Source organism: Nerophis lumbriciformis, linkage group LG08 (assembly GCF_033978685.3).
Source record: "Nerophis lumbriciformis linkage group LG08, RoL_Nlum_v2.1, whole genome shotgun sequence".
NCBI classification, from domain to species: Eukaryota; Metazoa; Chordata; class Actinopteri; order Syngnathiformes; family Syngnathidae; genus Nerophis; species Nerophis lumbriciformis.
In genome coordinates, this window is record NC_084555.2 from 47,566,549 (window position 1) to 47,579,746 (window position 13,198).

Genomic DNA, 13,198 nt, shown 5'->3' on the forward strand with positions numbered 1-13,198 from the left:
AACACCAAGAATAGACATTTAAAGGCAATTTAAAATAAATAAAGAATAGTGAACAACAGGCTGAATAAGTGTACGTTATATGAGGCATAAATAACCAACTGAGAAGGTGCCTGGTATGTTAACGTAACATATGGTAAGAGTCATTCAAATAACTATAACATATAGAACATGCTATATGTTTACCAAACAATCTGTCACTCCTAATTGCTAAATCCCATGAAATCTCATACGTCTAGTCTCTTACGTGAAAGAGCTAAATAATATTATTTGATATTTTACGGTAATGTGTTAAGAATTTCACACATAAGTCGCTCCTGAGTATAAGTCGCACCCCCGGCCAAACTATGAAAAAAACTGTGACTTATAGTCCGAAAAATACGGTACACTCTGGTGGCCTCTGCGGTGTTCCACGCCATCGTCTGCTGGAAGGGGGGGAACATGGCCAGAGACAGGAGCAGACCCAACAAAGCAACCAAGAGAGCCGACTCCAATCTCGGCCGTCCACCAACTCGGCCAGTGTCCAGTCCGCATGGATGAGCGAGGATGCGTCTAAGGAGACTGAGGTGTCCGATACCTGCTCATTCAGCCAAGACACTGTGAAGCCTGTCCGTCCCGGCGCTAAGTGCTAGCTCCGCAGCCCTGTCTGTTCATCTGTATCTCCTCCAGTCTCTCCAAACGGACTCTGGTGTGGCAGAGACCCAGCAGCTGGTCTCCATGGCCAAAGGGCTCCCGGGAGACAGATCCAGAAGTCACGAAAGTGCCACCCCTTGTCACACAGTCCCAAAGGGTCCCGAACCAACACCGTAGAAAGAGAATATGCACACTGGAAGCGTGTCCTTTGGTTAGATCAGGGGTCGGCAACCTTTACCAGTCAAAGAGCCATTTTGACCGGTTTCACAAATTATAGAAAACAATGGGAGCCGCAAACATTTTTGAAGTTTTAAATGAAATAACACTGTATACAAAGGTTTTTTTTTGCTTTGTGCTATGTGTAAAGCAGGGGTCTCAGACACGCTGCCCACATCTTTATATGGAATTTTTAAGCTGGTGCGGCACGCGGATTCTAACTGAGTAGCACTTGTCAGCGTCATGCGTGCCGTAATAATACAGCATATAGCGCCTACTACAACCAGCGTGCCTGATCAGTCAAATGTTGTATGGGGCTTCCGTTTGCTCACATAGGTAACAGCAAGGCATACTTGGTCAACAACCACACAGGTTACACTGACGGTGGCAGTATAAAAAAAAAAAAAACTTTAACACTCTTACTAATAATGCGCCACACTGTGAACCCACACCAAACAAGAATGACAAACACATTTCGGGAGAACATCTGCACCATAACACAACATAAACACAACAGGACAAATACCCAGAATCCCATGCAGCCCTAACTCTTCCGGGATGGATTATACACCCCCGCTACCAAACCCCGCCCACCTCAACCGTCGCACATAGAGAGGGGGGGGGGTTATGTGTGAGGGAGCAGGCTTGGGGTAGGGGCGGGGTTTGGTGGTAGCAGGGGTGTATAATGTATCCCGGAAGAGTTAGGGCTGCATGGGATTCTGGGTGTTTGTTCTGTTGTGTTTATGTTGTGTTAAGGTGCAGATGTTCTCCCGAAATGTGTTTGTCATTCTTGTTTGGTTTTGGTTCAAAGTGTGGCGCATTATTAGTAAGAGTGTTAAAGTTGTTTTATATGGTTACCGTCAGTGTAACCTGTGTGGCTGTTGACCAAGTATGCCTTGCTGTCACGTACGTGTGCAAGCAGAAGATGTATATTGTATAATAAATGTTAGGCTGGCACGCTGTTTATACTGATTGTAGAGGGCGCCAAATGTTGTAACATCATGGCACGACCTTATCATAGCTGTAAGGGTGAAAATCGGTGAATATTGATCCCGGGAATTTTCTGCGAGAGGCACTGAAATCCGGGAGTCTCACGGGAAAATTGGGGGGTTCAGCAAGTAAGCTGCTGAGCCGCATCAGAGTGATCAAAGAGCCGCATGCGGCTCCGGAGCCGCGGGTTGCCGACCCCTGGGTTAGATGAAACAAAGCTCGAGCTCTTTGGCCATGGAGACACTGCTTATCTTTAGAGAAAGAAGGGAAAGGCAGTGAAACGTGAGGATATTTCAGTGCATTTGGAACTGGAAATCTTGTCATGGTGGAAGGAATCCTAAAAATGGGTATGGATATGGGTCGCCGCTTTGTCCTTCAACATGAGAACAACCAGAAAACATACGTCACTCCCAGTGAAGAACTACCAAGTTCTTCACTTAGGCCAAAGTGAATGTTAATGAAGGGCCTGCACAAAGCCCATTGACAATCTTTGAGGAGAATTGAAAACCAAGGTCCATGGCAGGAAACAGTCAAATCTTGCAGAGCTTGAGAGGTTTGCCAAAGAAGAATGGGCTGAGATTGCTCAGGTGGTGTGTGTAAGACTTGTGGAAAACTGTGACAGTAGATGGCAGGCTGTTACAGTAAACATGACATATAATTGCCTATTAGCTTCATGGGGGATAATCATTTTGAATCTGGTAATGTTTGGTTATCATGAAATAACTTTGTTCCTGTGTGCAAATTCAAATATTGGAAGCATCCAAAATGAAAGTAGGATGCTTGGAAAAGCTGCGTTAATGCATTGCTCTCTTGAACAGCACTTGGGAAATATTTATTAAAAAAATGAAATGCAAAATATTATATCCTCAACCGTAACATTACGAACCAGTTACTTTTGTAACCAGTACCTAAAATAAGGTGGGCTGGCTGGATGCTAACTGGGTCCAGACCTGCTCCGCAGTCCGGATCCGGTCCAGAGTCCGGACTTTAGAGAGACCGTTAGTGTTTCAGCAGGAGTCCATTTAAAAAGGACAAGGAGATCTTGCCCCAAGTGGAGGAGTTCAAGTACCTCGGAGTCTTGTTCACGAGTGAGGGAAGAGTGGATCGTGAGATCGACAGGCGGATCGGTGCGGCGTCTTCAGTAATGCGGACGCTGAATTGATCCGTTGTGATGAAGAAGGAGCTGAGCCGGAAGGCAAAGCTCTCAATTTACCGGTCGATCTATGTTCCCATCCTCACCTATGGTCATGAGCTTTGGGTTATGACCGAAAGGACAAGATCACGGGTACAAGCGGCCCAAATGAGTTTCCTCCACCGGGTGGCGGGGCTCTCCCTTAGAGATATGGTGAAAAGCTCTGTCATCCGGGTGGAGCTCAAAGTAAAGCCGCTGCTCCTCCACATCGAGAGGAGCCAGATGAGGTGGTTCGGGCATCTGGTCAGGATGCCACCCGAACGCCTCCCTAGGGAGATGTTTAGGGCACGTCCGACCGGTAGGAGGCCGCGGGGAAGACCCAGGACACGTTGGGAAGACTATGTCTCCCGGCTGGCCTGGGAACGCCTCGGGGTCCCACAGGAAGAGCTGGACGAAGTGGCTGGGGAGAGGGAAGTCTGGGCTTCCCTGCTTAGGCTGCTGCCCCCGCGACCCGACCTCGGATAAGCGGAAGAAGATGGATGGATGGATGGAAGTTATTCTCCAGTGTGTGTCCGCATGTGCCGTAACAAATCACGTTTTTTCAAAAAGTATTTTGCACAAACTGAACAACCGAAGGTTTTTTCTCCTGTGTGTGTTCTCATGTGTGTTTGCATATTATATTTGTTAGCGTATCCTTTACCACACGCCGAACAACTGAAATGTTTTTCTTCTGCGTGCATTATCATGTGTCGAGTCAAGCAAGAGTTCCTAAAAAAGCCTTTTGCACAAACTGAACAACTGAAAGTTTTTTCTCCCGTGTGTATTTTCATGTGTCGATTTAAACTAGCGTTTCTAAAGAAGCCTTTCCTGCAAACCGAACAACTGAAAGGTTTGTCTCCTGTGTGTGTCAGAGTGTGAGACAGCATCGTTTCCCTTTTTGAGAATTTTTTGCCACAGTGTAAACAACTGAAAGGTTTTTCTCCCGTGTGTGTCCGCACGTGTCGAGCCAAATCAGAGTTCCTGATGAAGCCTTTAGCACAAACGGAACAACTGTAAGGCGTTTCCCCTGTGTGTGTTTTCATGTGCATTTGCATGGTACTTTTGTCAAAGAAACGTTTGCCGCAAACAGAACAACTAAATGGTCTTTCTCCTGTGTGTGTTCTCATATGTGACAGCATCCTTACCCTTTGGGAGAACTTTTTAGCGCACACTGAACAACTGAAAGTTCTTTCTCCTGTGCGCGTTCCCATATTTACATTAACGTGTGACGTTGTGTCATCACTATCTGACAGTGGAGCAATGAGGTTGTCTGCTTGTGATCCTCCACAGTGGTCTCCATCACCTTCTGTTGGGTGTTGTGGTGAGCTGCTTGAAGGTTCCATGGATTTGTTCTTCTCACTTGGACTGTGATGAAGCTGTGAGGACTCAGGTGTTTTGTCTTCATGGTCTTCAGTCTTCACACAGACAACAGTCGGTGGAAACTTGGCGAGATCAGCCTCCTCCCGCCCTGGAAGACATTCTTCCTCCTGAGTGATCCAGAGTTCCTCCTCTTCCTCTTTAATGTGGTGGGGCTGTGGATCCTCCAGCTTCAAAGTGGAGCTCCCCTTCAGCAACTTAGGGTAAGGTTTTTCTTGACAGCCAAGAAGCTGCTGGACGTCTGCAAGAGAAATAAAAAAAATATTTATATGCGACTGTCACAGCATTGCTCCTACTTCACTACACTCTAGCGTTCCCAATCACAACCATACTGCTAAACCACGAATATTCAATTTACATCTACTAGCAAATGACTCCTTTGTGGACACCATCAAGTGTAGAAAGATATTTTAAAATTAATGACACACCAGATGTGTTGAGGGAGGACAAAGGGTTCGTACACCTTTTCCATGGCCAAATTCAAGCACTTTTTAAGGACTTTCAAGATCGATTTTCCAGTTTTTTTCCAGTACGCTTCCAAAGGCGAAGACCAGTGTGGTTTTTTTTTGTTTTGTTTTTTGTCATAAAAAAATACAATCATGTGTGCTTATGGACTGTATCCTTGCAGACTGTATTGATATATATTGATATATAATGTAGGAACCAGAATATTAATAACAGAAAGAAACAACCCTTTTGTGCGAATGAGTGTAAATGGGGGAGGTAGGTTTTTTGGGTTGGTGCACTAATTGTAAGTGTATCTTGTGTTTTTTATGTTGATTTAAAAAAATATATATATACAGTGGGGCAAAAAAGTATTTAGTCAGCCACCGATTGTGCAAGTTCTCCCACTTAAAATTATGACAGAGGTCTGTAATTTTCACCATAGGTACACTTCAACTGTGAGAGACAGAATGTGGAAAAAAATCCAGGAATTCACATTGTAGGAATTTTAAAGAATTTATTTGTAAATTATGGTGGAAAATAAGTATTTGGTCACTTCAAACAAGGAAGATCTCTGGCTCTCACAGACCTGTAACTTCTTCTTTAAGAAGCTCTTCTGTCCTCCACTTGTTACCTGTATTAATGGCACCTGTTTGAACTCGTTATCTGTATAAAAGACACCTGTCCACAGCCTCAAACAGTTAGACTCCAAACCCCACTATGGCCAAGACCAAAGAGCTGTCGAAGGACACCAGGAGAAGAATTGTAGACCTGCACCAGACTGTGAAGAGTGAATCTACAATAGGCAAGCAGCTTGGTGTGAAAAAATCAACTGTGGGAGCAATTATCAGAAAATGGAAGACATACAAGACCACTGATAATCTCCCTCAATCTGGGGCTCCACGCAAGATCTCATCCTGTGGGGTCAAAATGATCATGAGAACGGTGAGCAAAAATCCCAGAACCACACGGGGGGACCTGGTGAATGACCTGCAGAGAGCTGGGACCAAAGTAACAAAGGTTACCATCAGTAACACACTACGCCGACAGGGAATCAAATCCTGCAGGGCCAGACGTGTCCCCCTGCTTAAGCCAGTGCATGTCCAGGCCCGTCTGAAGTTTGCCAGAGAGCACATGGATGATACAGCAGAGGATTGGGAGAATGCCATGTGGTCAGATGAAACCAAAATATAACTTTTTGGTATAAACTCAACTCGTCATGTTTGGAGGAAGAAGAATACTGAGTTGCATCCCAAGAACACCATACCTTCTGTGAAGCATGGGGGTGGAAACATCATGCTTTGGGGCTGTTTTTCTGCTAAGGGGACAGGCCGACTGATCCGTGTTAAGGAAAGAATGAATGGGGCCATGTATCGTGAGATTTTGAGCCAAAACCTCCTTCCATCAGTGAGAGCTTTGAAGATGAAACGAGGCTGGGTCTTCCAGCATGACAATGATCCCAAACACACCGCCCGGGCAACGAAGGAGTGGCTTCGTAAGAAGCATTTGAAAGTCCTGTAGTGGCCTAGCCAGTCTCCAGACCTCAACCCCAAAGAAAATCTGTGGAGGGAGTTGAAAGTCCGTGTTGCTCGGCGACAGCCCCAAAACATCACTGCTCTCGAGAAGATCTGCATGGAGGAATGGGCCAAAATACCAGCTACTGTGTGTGCAAACCTGGTAAAGACTTATAGTAATCGTTTGACCTCTGTTATTGCCAACAAAGGTTATATTACAAAGTATTGAGTTGAATTTTTGTTATTGACCAAATACTTATTTTCCACCATAATTTACAAATAAATTCTTTAAAAATCCTACAATGTGAATTCCTGGATTTTTTTTCCACATTCTGTCTCTCACAGTTGAAGTGTACCTATGATGAAAATTACAGACCTCTGTCATCATTTTAAATACTTTTTTGCCCCACTGTATATATATATTTTTATTTATTTATTTATTGTGCGGACCGGTACTGGGCCGCAACCCGGTGGTTGGGGACCACTGCCCTAAAGGGAAACCTTTGTAAATGATAGTCAGATCCATTCTGAAGCTGCCTAAGTGCAGGATTTGCTTTAACATTCTGAGGATGATGTCATATTTAATTTGAACTTGTTTTTTTTTTTTTTTTTTTTTTTTTTTATATAAATGATCCTCAGTAGTCACATACAAATTTGTGTGAATTATGCAAAATTATTTAAATTTGGTCCCCATGAACCATATGAAGTCTTTTTCCCAAGGGTCCCCAGTAAGAATGATCAGCACATTACTTCATCAATCCAGAGATTTAAAGACGTGTATGAGCTAACTGGCCAGTGGACATTTTACACCATTTTTTTTTATGCCTCCACAAGTCATGATCAAAAACTTGGTCCCCATTCTAAATGATAACCAGTGTGTGTGTGTGTGTGTGTCTAAAACATGAAAATCATCTACAATTTACTGCAGCATGTTTTCTCTAGTTGGAAGTGGAATTCTTGTAGGCTGAAATAAAAACAAAAAACATTTCTGCACATGATATTATGTGTACTATTTTGAAATTAATCACTGGAGGACTTTAAGGACAAGAACCAAATGATTTAAGTCAAAGTAGAACTAATTACAATGTTAGACCCTGATGATCATCAGTTACAAACATTGTATTAGATGATATGTGGATGTTGTGCTTACTTGGACTGTGATGAAGCTGTGAGGACTCAGGTGGTTTCTCTTCATGGTCTTCAGTCTTCATAGAGACGACAGTCAGTGGAAACTTGGTGAGTTCAGCCTCCTCCTGCCCTCGAAGACACTTTTCCTCCCAGATATTCTCCTCTTCCTCTTTAACATGGGTAGCCTGTGGCTCCTCCTCTTCCTCTTTTACATGAGGGGCATGTGGATCTCCTTCTTCAGTATGACGGGGCTGCTGGACGTCTGTTGGGTAAAGAAGTAAATACAAATAGTAGAGACTAGAAGTAGCTTTTGACCGACACTGGTCACACAATGAGATTAATTGTGTTCTCCCGTGTGTAAAAGTGTGTAGCAAAATAACCAAGGAAAAAGTTGATTTTGTCCAAGGCATAAAACTGCTTCCAAAGCGGTACAGTGAGTATATGGTGTGGTGAGTAAGAGTAGAGCTTGACATTTTCGGGGGGGATTTGAAAAGTCTTCATAAGGGACGAGCTATCTTTGATGAAAACATTACTAAAAAGTCATAAAATAACTTTTTACGGTGAGTTACTGTTTATTCTGTACACAGTAGAGGCCAAAAGTTTGGACAAAACTTCTCCTTATTCTATGCGTTTTCTTTATTTTCATGACTACTTACATTGTAGATTGTCACTGAAGGCATCAAAACTATGAATGGAGTTATGTACTTAACAGAAAAAAGGTGAAATAACTGAAAACATGTTTTATATTCTGGTTTCTTCAAAATAGCCACCCTTTGCTCTGATTACTGCTTTGCACACTCTTGGCATTCTCTCGATGAGCTGAAAGAAATAAATGGTTTTCACTTCACAGGTGTGCCTTATCAGGGTTGATTAGTGGAATGTCTTGCTTTATCAATGGGGTTGGGGCCATCAGTTGTGTTGTGAACAGTGTTAAAGTTAAAAAGTTAAAGTACCAATGATTGTCACACACACACTAGGTGTGGCGAGATTATTCTCTGCATTTGACCCATCACCCTTGATCACCCCCTGGGAGGTGAGGGGAGCAGTGGGCAGCAGCGGTGGCCGCGCCCGGGAATCATTTTGGTGATTTAACCCCCAATTCCAACCCTTGATGCTGAGTGCCAAGCAGGGAGGTAATGGGTCCCATTTTTATAGTCTTTGGTATGACTCGGCCGGGATTTGAACTCACAACCTACCGATCTCAGGGCGGACACTCTAACCACTAGGCCACTGAGTTGGGACTAACGTTACTGTAACGCCGTTATTTTCGGTAGTCAAACGCGTTATTTTTTATATTCAGTAACTCAGTTACGGTTACTACATGATGCGTTACTGCGTTATTTTTTATGTAGTATCAGCTAGAAACATAATATCTGAGTGTGTTTTATTGGAGAGTTGCAGTGTCGTCCTTCTGATTCTTCCTGTCTCACAAGAGGCACGCTCTGTGTGTGTGTGTGTGTGTGTGGGGGGGGGGGGGGGGGGGGGGGGGGGGGACGACGTGTCTGTGTGATTGGAACGTGTCATTTTGAAAATGCTTAAACAAAAATTAAAAGTATGTTGGAGTTGGGGTGTTGGTGGAGGGAACAGTGATAGAGTCATCTAAATAATTTGTGTTAAAAAGGGGGCAGATAAATATAAGAATAGTATTCTTCCATCTGCTCCTTTCTGATCATGGAAATGTATAAGAAACAAAAAACAATGAAAGTGTCAACTGTATATGGCTTGTATATGTATTTTCATGAAAGGAATAAAAAGAAATGAATGAAAATGAATGAAAGTGTTTACTAACAAGACATCATGGTGGAGCCGAAGCTGAGTTTCTTAACATGGAACTATTCTCACTACTTTTCTTTTGTCGAGCACAAAGAAAAGAACATTTTAGTTGAATGTAAATTGTGTCTTGGATCAAAGATCCCATCTACTGCCCAAAATAGTCTGTTGTCATATAGCAGGGGTGTCAAACTTGTTCTATTTTTGGCCAAAGTGAGACAAAGAAAATAATCTGAAGTTGTCTTTATGTTTAAGTTATTATGCCATGATTTTACCAGTCCGGCCCGCGTGGGAATAGATTTTCCTTCATGCGGCCCTTGAGCTAAAATGAGTTTGACAGCCCTGCTATGTGACAACAGACGCTCGCTGGCCCACCATTGATTGATTGATTGAAACTTTTATTAGTAGATTGCACAGTACAGTACATATTCCGTACAATTGACCACTTGGTCGAGTCATACCAAAGACTATACAAATGGGAGCCATTACCTCCCTGCTTGGCACTCAGCATCAAGGGTTGGAATTGGGGGTTAAATCACCAAAAAATTATTCCCGGGCGCGGCCACCGCTGCTGCTCACTGCTCCCCTCACCTCCCAGGGGGTGATCGAGGGTGATGGGTCAAATGCAGAGAATAATTTCGCCACACCTGGTGTGTGTGTGAGAATCATTGGCACTTTAACTTTAAATGGTAACACCTGAGTAAGTTGTTCAACTTGTTTAAGTCGAGGTCCACGTTAATCAATTCACGACCAGTGTTGGTCATGAATGTGTTGTTGTAACGCCGTTAGTTACGGCGGTAACTACTAATCTAATGCATTATTTTTTATATTATCCAATACTATGGAATGCCCTCCCGGTAACAGTTAGAGATGCTACCTCAGTAGAAACATTTAAGTCCCATCTCAAAACTCATTTGTATACTCTAGCCTTTGAATAGCCCCCCTTTTTTTAGACCAGTTGATCTGCCGTTTCTTTTCTTTTCTCCTCTGCTCCCCCCTATCCCTTGTGGAAGGGGAGACACACAGATCCGGTGGCCATGGATGGGGTGCTGGCTGTCCGGGGTCGGGACCCGGGGTGGACCGCTCGCCTGTATATCGGTTGGGAACATCTCTGCGCTGCTGACCCGTCTCCGCTCGGGATGGTTTCCTGCTGACCCCACTGTGGACTGGACTCTTACTGTTATGCTGGATCCACTATGGACTGTACTCTCACAATATTATGTTAGACCCACTCGACATCCATTGCATTCGGTCTCCCTAGAGGGGGGGGGGGTTACCCACATATGCGGTCCTCTCCAAGGTATCTCATAGTCATTCACATCGACGTCCCACTGGGGTGAGTTTTTCCTTGCCCTTATGTGGGCTCTGTACCAAGGATGTCGTTGTGGCTTGTGCAGCCCTTTGAGACACTTGTGATTTAGGGCTATATAAATAAACATTGATTGATTGATTGATTGATATTCAGTAACTCAGTTACCGTTACTACATGATGCGTTACTGCGTTATTTTACGTTATTTTTTATGTAGTATCGGCTAGAAACAGAAGATCTGAGTGTGTTTTATTGAAGCGCTGTGGTGTCGTCCTTCTGATTCTTCCTGTGTCACAAGCCGGAGGCGTGCTCTCTGTGTGTGTGTGTGTGTGTGTGTGGGGGGGGGGGGGGGGGGGGGGGGGGGGGAGTCGAGTGTCTTAACATGGATATATTCTCACTTATTTTCTTTTGTCGAGCACAGAGAAAAGAACATTTGAGTTAAATAGAAGTTGTGTCTTGGATCAAAGATCCCATCTACTGCCCAAAACAACAATTCAAATCTGCCTGGTCAGGCTTTGTGTATGTCATGTGCGCCTTCCTTAGGTGAAGCCAGGTTTACAGCTATGTTGTTATTACATGCTGTTTGTTACTTATGTATGTTATGTTGCAGCTATTTAAAATAGTTTTGTCAATTTGATCTGGCCTGAAATAAACTGGCCCTTTGAAACATATCTTTGTCTTTGTGTGTTGTACGTAGACCACATTGCTTAGCAGAGTTCAGTGATACAAATGCATGTCAAGTTGATCAACACATTGTATTATTCTCCAGTGCAATAACAGTACTGAAATGAAGGCTAAAAGGGCATTAATTGGAGCTTTTTTTTTTTTAAATAAGTAACTAAATAGTTACTTTTCACAGTAACGCATTACTTTTTGGTGTAAGTAACTGGGTTACTTTTGAAATAAAGTAACTAGTTACTGGTTTTCAGTAACTAACCCAACACTGTTCATGACACATTCATGTATTCACACTGACGTTAGGTGAATACAACCTTTATACAATGTATTTAAGAATAATGTTATTAATCCAATGTGAGGTTAGTAAACATGTGAGAGTAAAAAGTAAACAAACCTGTTCTGTGTAACACAACTTGATGTTCCTTGAAAACAGCGTCCAGTAGTTGATGTTGTCGCTCCTTCTCCTCTTTTGTTGGAGAAAGTTCCTCCTCGTACTCTGCTATCGTTCTTTCGCACATTTTCACACAATCACAACACTTTACACTCACATCTGATCTCTGCTTAGCGACGTGTTGATCACTTCCGCGTCTCTTTGTTAGCGGCTAACAAAGTAAGCTAACTAGCAAGCTAACGCAAGAAGCTTCAACGTTTAGTGGTCTGGCCCAGATTGGCTTTGTTGTCCCTGGACTATAAGAAGAAAGACGGTTTAACGATCGAAGCTCATTTCCGCGGCCATGGCGAACTGATTGAGACCAATGCTGAACATTTCAATCTGTGGTTTTTTGCATTTTGCAGAGTCATTGTTCAATCTTTCAAGGAAGTCCTGGCCTCTGATTGCTCAATAAAAGAACGCGGATAATGTCCAACAAAACAAGATGTAGTTTTTGACACGGTGGACGAATAGGTACAAATGTAGACATTAATTAAGTAATCATCACAAACGGCTCAGTTGTGTCCGTCCGTGAGTTTGTTGTGTCGTCTTTTTCTCTTTCCGGTTTGCGGGCTTCTTCTTCTTCTTTGATTAATGACAGCTGGCAAGCAACCGTATAATGTGCATTACCGCCACCTCCTGATATGGAGTAAAGACCGAGATGGAACCCCTTAGACATCTTATAAATAAACGCAGCATGGAGCGCTACTGCCTACTGGCACTGACGAGACGCGGGGCCGCCATCTTGGAGTGGTGATCCGCTCCACTCAGTGCAATTCATTTGGCAGGAGCAATGAACTGTCAGCGCATTTAATTCATTTTACCTCACTGAATACCACTGATTTTCACGCGCTTTTTTGTCATACGTGTAGCTATGATAAAGGACACATGTTTTATTATTCATAGTTTGCTTAACAGTAATAGAATATTCTTATATGCTATAAATGACCAGACGTCCGAGATTAAAACTGGGAATATAATCCCAGAGAAGGGGGAAAAAAACGGTAAACTATTTTTAAATTCAAGAAACAATATGATTAGGTTATATGTACATGCGTATATCCTACATAAATAATGTATGAATACATTATATATATATATATATATATATATATATATATATATATATATATATATATATATATATATATGTATGTGTGGGGGAAAAAAATCACAAGACTATTTCATCTCTACAGGCCTGTTTCATGAGGGGGGGTACCCTCAATCGTCAGGAGATTTGGCCCTAGTGTGTGGATGTGAGTGTGAATGTTGTCTGTCTACCTGTGTTGGCCCTGCGATGAGGTGGCGACTTGTCCAGGGTGTACCCCTCAATCTCCTGACGATTGAGGGTACCCCCCCTCATGAAACAGGCCTGTAGAGATGAAATAGTCTTGTGATTTTTTTTCCCCACACATACATATATTGCGCTCTACTACGGTATCGAGCACTATTTTTTGGATAACCTTATTAAGACATATATATATATATATATATATATATCTTAGGGACCTATGGACTGTATCTCTGTTGCTGCAGCACC

The 13,198-nt window shown here is 43.0% G+C and overlaps 1 protein-coding gene across 1 annotated transcript; it reads right to left on the reverse strand.

Moving 5' to 3' along the window:
* Window positions 1–2,281: 2,281 nt before the first annotated feature.
* On the reverse strand, window positions 2,282–12,224 carry LOC133611326 (uncharacterized). Its single transcript, XM_061968026.2, has 3 exons — window positions 11,623–12,224; window positions 7,493–7,732; window positions 2,282–4,625 (listed from the first exon to the last, which is right to left on the reverse strand). The coding sequence occupies exons 1-3, from the start codon at window positions 11,744–11,746 to the stop codon at window positions 3,523–3,525; spliced, it is 1,467 nt and encodes a 488-aa protein (XP_061824010.2). The 5' UTR covers window positions 11,747–12,224; the 3' UTR covers window positions 2,282–3,522.
* Window positions 12,225–13,198: the final 974 nt, after the last annotated feature.